Source organism: Solanum dulcamara, chromosome 4 (assembly GCF_947179165.1).
Source record: "Solanum dulcamara chromosome 4, daSolDulc1.2, whole genome shotgun sequence".
NCBI lineage: Eukaryota > Viridiplantae > Streptophyta > Magnoliopsida > Solanales > Solanaceae > Solanum > Solanum dulcamara.
The window spans coordinates 72,623,365-72,632,872 of NC_077240.1; the positions used below are offsets into that span (position 1 = coordinate 72,623,365).

Consider the following 9,508-nt stretch of genomic DNA (forward strand, 5'->3'; position numbering starts at 1 on the left):
TTTGACCCGCTAGTTCGCCACCACTGCTTAGTGTGATTTGCACCCTTTGTAGTGTAGGGCTTCTTTCCATAGCAGGAAAAGCTGCTTCAAATACTAATCAGAGTTAAGTCTACTCCAAATATTTAGTCAAAAGTGTCTAATATCTTTTAACTTTCTGAAATAAGTATCGTTATTTTATTTTATGCATTTTAATTTGGTTGAACATGAAGTTTCAAAAAAATAAAAATAAAATTTAAATTTTATAAGAAAGATTTAAAATATTGTGATTTTGTATTAATTAAAGAATTAAAGATATGTATAACACATCATAATGTTCTTTGAATTGTGGGATATTATGATTAAAAGGATTATTTAATATAGAAAGTAACATTTTTTTATCGAAACAGTTTAAAGAGAAAAGTAAAAAACATACTAAATTTAAATAGATAGGTACTACTTTTTGAAATAATTAGCAATCTTAATTGTCCAAAATTTGCCAAACAAGCTATTAGTTCAATAAGAAGACTTTTAGGGATGCCAAACAAATGTAGTGCAATCTAATCTATTTATAGCCACTATAGATATATAGTAATAAAACTATGTGATATAGATGCATAGAAATTAGGAAGCAAATGGCAATAGAGTTCTCTTTTATATGGTAATCGAAGGCGAATCCAAGATATCAAGAAGACGGCTATATCATTACTTTAGAGATAAGATCTAAAACTATGGGAAAAGGGCATGATATATTCTTCAACTTTGTCATTTAAAGTTGATATACTCTTATTATGAAAGTGACTTATATATACTTCTACTGTTACACATATGAATCACATATACTTTTTCCCTCTAACGTTAGTGCAAAAAATAATATTAATAAAAATAATCCATGTAGAGATATATTTGATCTTTCTCACATATTTTTTTCTCAGACATTTTTGATTTAACGGCTAATTTGAATTTGCTATTTTGATGGTCAAATTTATTTTTTGCACTAATTTTATTGTAAAACTTTACTATAACTGCCCCAACTTTATTTTTATTGAAATAAAAACTAAATTACAATATAGCCGGAAAAAAATATTTAAACTACAGTATAGCCGAAAAAATGAATTTTTTTCTTACTTTTTCGAGTCACACTTCTTCTTTTTTATTCCTCTTAATTTTACAATGAAGAATGAAAAAAATGAAATAACAATAAGAAACTCAAATACGATAATTAAATAAGTCAAAAAATAATTTATGTGAAAAAGATATAATATACCCCTACATGATTTTTTATAAATAAAAATGAATGGGCGAATTGTGATGTTGGATAGGTCTTACCTTTTCTATATAAAAATAAAAATTAATGGACAAATTATGTTGTTGGCTAAGTTTGAACTAAAGACCTCGATATTGAAAATAAGCCTTTAAACTAATGAATTATCTCATCACTTTAAACATGAGTTCCTTTTGATCATATTTAATATATTTTTTAAGAATTATATAAATAATATATTATATTTAATCGGATAACCATAGATTCCGTTACTCAAAATTTGCACGTAAATTCAGACCTGATTGCAACTGAAAACTTTATGATATTTCACAATTTAGGCATGAGTAAAGAAATAGTACTAATTGCTATTCAAGTTAATTAAGGAACATGTACGTTTTTTTTTAATAATCCAAAATAAGATAACTTTGCCTTCTATTTTGTTTTTAGCGCAAAAATGTCCTCATCGTTAGCAACTAGCTTTAAAAAGCCCTCTTCACTAATTAAGTCATTCAAAACGGAAAAGGCTAAAAAAATATTCTTAATCTATTAAAAATAATTTAAAAATATCATCATTCCATCTATTGATTTAAAAGTGCCTTTCACATTTTTTTTAGGTTAAAAATGTCCTTTAGTTAACAAAAATATGACATGGTTGGGTGGGGTCTTTTTATTTGATAAAAAACTTATGTGGACCTATGAAGATTGGCCACTTATTTAGTTAAATTCCATGTCATATTTCTGTTAATTAAAGGGTATTTTTGATCCTAAAAAAAACGTTAAGTACATTTTTAAATCAATAGATGAAATGAGGATATTTTTGAACTATTTCTAACAGGTTAAGAACATCTTTTTTTAGCCTTTTCCGACTCAAAATAACTTTCTATTAACGATTATTCCAGAATAGATATATAAAAGGTGTCAATGTTGCCTTTTGAAATTGGAAAATTTTATAAGTATAAATGTCATCTATCTTGCCTGTACAACAAAACACACCTATTATATAATATGCAAAAAACAAAAATAAATATTAAATAGTAATCCCGCATGGAATTTCTTTAGGAGCAGCTCAACAAATTTAATGGCCTATACTCAAGTTTTATTGATCAAATTAAACGAAATATCCATTGAGTTAAATTTCTTACATAAAAGATAGCCTACTTAAAAAAAAAATACCCTTTATTACAGAAAATGATTATTCAGCTTTTTTTGTTCTTCGAAAAAAATGGCCGACGCAACGACGTCTTCTTCTTCCTCTATAATGGTTCTGCTTCTTCGTCATTCTTCTGCTTCTGCTTCTTCATCTTCCCTTCTTCTTCATACTCTCTCCTTCTTCGTCGTCCCTTTTTTAAAATAAATTTAAGCGAATCATTTCGAGCGAATTATATATTAAAATATTCGAAACATCGAGAGAATTTCATATCTAAAATTTGGGACTATTTAGAGGTGATTTTTAAGTTGATTGAAATTGAATAGTCAGTGTATATTTTATGCATATTTAAGTTATATTTAGCTTTCGGAGTATATATCATACTGTATAGTCAATATATAGATCATGTATAGGTAAGTTATATTGTATAGTCAGAGTATATTTTCTATGACTTTTGACAAAGCTATTTGTATAGTCAATGTATATTTTCTATGACTTTTGATAATTTTTTTATGTAAATAAAACATGACTATAATTGTTGTAAACTAATTATTTAATGGAATAATTACCTTTTTGAGTTCCTTTTATAAATTATTTACTGTTTTAAAACATATTTTTTATTTATTACCTAAATATACCATATTTCAAAAATATTTACCATCTATAACAAATGTACTATGTATTAAAAACGAATTATATATGTACTAAAATGTATTATACTTGTTTTGGTTAAAAAAAACTGCATTATATGTTTAAAACAAATTATACATGTAATATAGATGTATGACACTGTATATAAAAGTAATTTTGCATACAATATAGATGTATTATAAGTGTCTTAAAATGTACGGAGAAAGGTCTACAATGCCCTCAACTGTTCAAATTGGTACAAAACTATCTTTCATCCACCTTTTGACCCCCAAATACCCCTGACATCAACTTTTTGGCTAAAAAATACCTTCGATATTAACCCTTTGGCTCATATTTGCCCTTATTTTTAACAATTCCCCTAAAGTAAAATCATTAAATATATATTTATTATGTTGTCTAATTTGATTGGTCCAAATTTAAACCTTTCTCAAATAAATAAAAAAATCACATATAATTCATATTTTGACTTGATACACTTGAAAATAATATTTAAAAAATTATTAATTTCATGATATCCTTCTATTGACTTATTTTAAATCAATACCCAACTTATTATAGCCCAACTCATAACTGGGGATCCATGCACGTCTGAATGTCCATCTAAAAAAAATATTTTTTTTATGTTAACATAATTTTTTCTATTAATTATCCAATTGTCTTGTTCATTCCATCTTTTTATTCCTTTTTAATCTCTTACTCTTAATTAGGATATCAGAAATTCAAACTTGAAATGAACCTACACGTTCATATTCTTTTAATTTATAGTATTATCATGGTGAGGTAGGGGTGATGATAGGAGAAACGATTATTTTTTATTCATTTATTTTGAATTTTGGGTACACACAAAAGAAAAGATGTTATTAAATTATCTTCTATTGAACTAATTATTTCTGTATCAATGCCATTATTTTTCTCCTTTTTTCTCCCTTATTTTGTCATAAATTTTTTAAAAATTAAAATTTAAAATGGTGGACAAGATCCAAAAAGAAAAAAAGTGAAAGACAGAGGAAGTGAAGAGAAGGGGGAAGGTGATTTTACTATGGAACCCAAAATCAGGTAAATCATATGAGCTCATATATTAAGCAATTTTAAATATTTTTAACGGATGAGGGCCTAAAATACTCATAAACTGTGAAATTTAGTACAATATTGTCCTTCCATCCACTTAATGAGTGTGGCCGTTAGAAATAAGGGTACTTTTTGATCTAGAAGATTGACGTTAAGGGTATTTGAAAGCCAAAAAGTGAACGGAGGGTAGTTTTGTACCAATTCAAATAGGCATTTTAGGCTCTATTTGGTAAACAAAATCTGTATTATGTATTAGAATTGAATTACACTTGTACGTGAGTTTCCCTTATTTTATTGTTTGAAACTAGACTCAACTTTAATACTAGGCCTCAAAAAAAATTGATGGGCTTTGAACAAGTTATAATAGGGTTATTTGCAATTTTGCCCCTATAATTTTTTAATGGTATTTAATTTATGCATCTTATAACGAATAATTTTTTTCGAAAAGCATAAATTTGTATTTCATAAATTATGTTCGAATATGACTTCAATTTCAAAAGGACTTATGTCCCACTAGACATAAATTCAATCGTTGTAAGACAAAAATAAAAAATTTAAAAGTCAACGTGTGATTTATCCGTTATAATACTTTATACTTTCCAACAATATTAATTTTAATTTGTTGCAACTATCTCGCCTAATAGAGACACACATCTCAATCTTTAGCGTAAAAACTTGCTTTTGAAACAAAAAAAAACAAATAAAAGTTTATTTGCGTACATCATTTTCTAAACTACTACTAGTACCCCAATGAGACAAACTCCCACACTAAACAAGGTACAATGAGAATCATATCCTATAAATACTAGCATGTATTCCTTTAAACTCTTGATCATTTACTTCTTATAAAGCATATAATATGGCTTTAAAGCTTGTTTTCCTAATTATCACCACATTTTGCCTTGTTATAGATCATACATCTGCCGAAGTAAGTACTCTTTTTGTTTCAATTTGTAAGACACATTTTTTTGTAGTTTGTTCGGAAAAAGCGAATTATACTATTTTGTATTTTAAAATAATTTAATTTTAATCCTAGATTTTCGATGAAAAAGCATATATTTATGATAGCGTACATTGGTAGTAGAGGTGGAATATTGCTTACGGATTCAGATTAACCCAATAACTTTTACTTAAATATGATTAGGAACGTAGATAATCAGGACAAAGTGGGAGTGCTCTGATGAAAAGTGAGCTTTGAGAGCTCAAAACTCCATTACAAGCTAGAGAGAAAACATGAAGAAGAAGAGGGGAGATTTTATTGAATCATCTATCTCGAATGAGTATACATCAAGCTGTACGGTGGGCTTTATAGCCAAGGATCACAAAATATCTTCAACAAACTAACTAACAATTGGATGCCAGCTCACACTGATCAGTTAGTACACTTGCACTGCACTGTTCTAACTAACTCTGCACGTGCACTTATTCTAACTAACTAACTGCACTGCCTGACCTTCATACTTCATACTTCATATATTGGAATATGCTCTTCGTGGTGGATAAATTGAAAGAAGCAAGACTGAGATGATTAGGACATGTGAAGAGAAGATACCTCGATGTACCAGTGAAAAAGTGAAAGGTTAGATATGGGGGTTAAAGGAGAGGTTGATGTAGACTGAAAAAACATTAGGGAGATGTGATTTAGAGAGGATATGACGGTCCTTAGCTTACTGAGGACATGACCCTAAATTGAGGTAGAAGATTAGTGGACAGTGCGCGGTCTAGTTTTCCTTACTAGTATTATTATTATTACTATTCTTCTATTATCTCTCGACAATTTTTATTACCACTTGTTGTCATCTTTGGTTCGGTTATCATATTATTGTTGTTTTAAATGTTTTTCTTTCTAGTATTTTCAACATGACTTCATCGTTACTATATTTCTTTTTCAAACCATCTTTGAATTGTTTTACTTGAGCTGAAGGTCATCTTTCAAAAACAATTTCCCTATCTACACAAGGTAGGGGTAAAAGTTTGTGTATACACCACTCTTTTCAGACCCCATTTGTGGAATTACATGTATAGTTGTTGTAAATATTTAATTGTGAATCCAGTAATAAAGACGAGCTATGAGTTCGGTGACACTTCAGAACCCATACACTTCAAAAATTCTGGCTAGAAATTAAATAATTTGGTCACTAACATTTTGCATACTTGAATTGAATATACAGTGGTTGAATCATGGAGGTGACATAACAAACAGAAGGTCAGCTCTTGGAGAAGTTTTAATCAGTCCAAGAACAATAAACAGCTTGAAATTAAGGTGGAAATTCTTAGCCGGATTCGACATTACAGCAACTCCAGCAGTTGCAAATGGAGTGGTTTATTTCCCATCTTGGAATGGAAATTTGTATGCAGTGAATGCAGTAACTGGAAGACTCATATGGCAACAGAATCTTACAAGGCTCACTGGGTTGCCTCCAACAGGAAGATATGTTAATGTGACAGTGTCAAGAGCAACACCAGTTGTGGCTGATGATCTTTTACTTGTAGGGATTTATGGACCTGCTGTTGTGATTGCTGTGAGAAGGTTAAATGGAGCACTTGTTTGGTCTACACTGCTTGATCCAAGATCTCTGGCTTTTATCACTCAATCAGGAACAGTTCACTTGGGGTAGTTTCTTGTCCTTCGATTTCTGTTAGTATATGTTGTTTCGTATTATTTTGTTATAGTTACTGCTCAAAATGTTTTGTTATGTTTTTAGTTTCATTTATTTTATTTCACTTTACTAATAAGATGAATTATAGACACACAAATGTCTAAAATTTGTTTTAGATTGCAAGTTTCAAAAGGATTATTCCTTTTTTTCTTAAATTTCGTGTCTAGTCAGATAGTGTCACATAAATTGGAATGGAGGAATTGAGCATCATGTGTTTCTCACTGATATAAGTTTTAACCACGTACTTCCACTGTCCAAATACGCACTACAAAAATATTAAAATTAGCTATAAATTTTGTCGCTAATCCAATCTAAATTGCTTGTAGCTAACAATTTTTTTTTTGATAATCCATCATTTTAGTGACGGATTTGTTGTTTAGTTGTAGAATTCTTCTGTTGCTATATAAGGAACAAACTTTAACATCTTAGTTTTGTTGCTCGGACTCTTCAAAACTACCGCCATATGTGTCAGATCTTCCAAAAACTATGCATTATTAGAGAGGATCCGATAGAGGTGCGGTAACACTTTTGAAGGTTTTAACAACATGGCATTTAAGTGTTATTAAGTCATTAACCATAAATTAAGTTGTGCCAGGACACTAAACTTGTCCACAACTTTCTTAACAGTCGATATTATGTGGGAGTATCATCACTGGAGGAACTACTACCAGCTACAGAATGTTGCACATTTAGAGGCAGCCTAGTAAAACTAAATGTTAGAACTGGTGCAATTATATGGCAAACATATACACTCCCCGACAATGGCGGGCGCCTCGGAGGATATTCCGGTGCAGCAATATGGGGAAGTAGCCCAGCTATTGACATAGTCAGAGGATTTGTCTATGTAGGAACTGGAAATCTTTACTTAGCTCCACCAGAAGTGCTGAAATGCCAAGCAGCACAAAACAATCTAACGATGCCACCAGCTATTCCTGATCAGTGTTTTGGTGAAGATGTTCATTTTGATTCAATTCTTGCACTGGATTTGGATTCTGGAGAAATTGCTTGGGCCACACAGCTTGGAGGTTACGACGTTTTCTATTTCACATGTTTGGTTCCTAACAATCCAGATTGTCCGCCGGGGCCTAACTTGGATGCTGATTTCGGAGAGGCGCCTATGTTGCTAACCATATTTTCAAATGGAAGATTTCGCGATGTTGTGGTGGCTGTGCAGAAAAGTGGCTTTGCTTGGGCGCTTGATCGCAACACTGGACATATTGTTTGGGTTAAGGTAAAGTCTTATAACTAGAATTTTTCATCTTTTAAGTACTCTTCACATCATCAATTAGTATTAATACTTTGGTAACATAAGTGATAAAGTAAATAGCCTGCTATAACTGATTAATTTGCGCGATATAGAAAGCAGGACCGGGGAGCTTGGAGGGAGGAGGAATATGGGGTGCAGCCACAGATGGACGGCGAGTTTACACTAACATAGTCAATGGAAACAGAGTTCCTTTCACCCTGGCACCTTCAACTCAAACAACAACAGCTGGTGGATGGGTGGCAATGGATGCAAACACAGGACAAATCCTATGGACCACTGCAAACCCTAGCAACGACACGTCCCCTGGGCCGGTCACCATAGTTAATGGAGTCCTCTTTGCAGGATCAGTGGCACCTAATGGACCTTTCTATGCTATGGATGCCAGTAATGGAAAAATCTTGTGGTCATTTAACACTGGTGCTACTATCTATGGGGGTGCATCAATAAGCTATGGCTGTGTCTTTGTTGGTCATGGATATTCAGTTGGTCTAGCTAAGTTCCATCCAACTTGGACCAGTGGGACTTCACTCTTTGCCTTTTGCATTGGGTGAAATCAATATATATTTATAAATTTATGTATTTTCTCTTTCTGAAAATAGTTGTGATACTAATAAGTTTCCCTACCTAATGATCATGTTTCAAGTTATACTAGTTGGAACAAAAGCAACAACTTAAAGAAATGGAATATACTAACTTATTTAACTATCAACATAACATATGTTATAACTCATTTTAATTATCAAGGTGTCACAACCCTAAAATCCAAGATCATGATGCCACCTACCTAACTCATCAATATGTAATCCAGTCCCTCAAACATAAATAGAATATCAAGGCAACAATCAGAAGTAATAAAATAGTGGAAATTATGTCTGACCTTGTGAGATCGTAGATTGATTTTGGCATAGATTTGGAGTTGGGCACTCAATCCATTTGTTTTCCACCATATCGTATGGATCCACCAGAGTTGATGGAAATGAAGGAGAAACTTCAAGATTTGCTAAGCAAAGGTTTTATTAGACCGAACATCTCCCCATGAGGCGTTCCAGTGTTGTTTGTGAAGAAGAAGGATAGTACTATGAGAATATGCATCGACTATCACCAATTGAACAAGGTGACCATTAAGAAAAAATATCTTATACTATGTGTTGATGATTTTTTATTAGCTTCAAGGTGTTTCTGTGTTTTAGAAGATTGATTTGTGGTCTGGTTATCATCAGTTGAAGATTAGGGCTGAGGATTGTCCTAAGACAGCTTTCTAGACCTATTACGGTTATTATCATTTTCTGATCATTGTCCTTTGGGTTGACAAATGCATCAACAACATTTATGATGTTGATGTGTTTACTTCTGACATTCAAACCCTACTTGGATCCCTTCATCATTGTCTTTACTTCTGACATTCTGATATATTCTCGTAGCAAGGAGGATCGTGAGAGGCATTTGAGGATTGCACTTCAAAATCTGAAGTATGA

The 9,508-nt window shown here is 31.5% G+C and overlaps 1 protein-coding gene across 1 annotated transcript; it reads left to right on the forward strand.

Moving 5' to 3' along the window:
- Window positions 1-6,465: 6,465 nt before the first annotated feature.
- On the forward strand, window positions 6,466-8,711 carry LOC129885071 (uncharacterized). The gene is made up of 3 exons (XM_055959287.1): window positions 6,466-6,720; window positions 7,394-7,997; window positions 8,126-8,711. The coding sequence occupies exons 2-3, from the start codon at window positions 7,683-7,685 to the stop codon at window positions 8,582-8,584; spliced, it is 774 nt and encodes a 257-aa protein (XP_055815262.1). The 5' UTR covers window positions 6,466-6,720; window positions 7,394-7,682; the 3' UTR covers window positions 8,585-8,711.
- The last annotated feature ends 797 nt before the right edge of the window (window positions 8,712-9,508 follow it).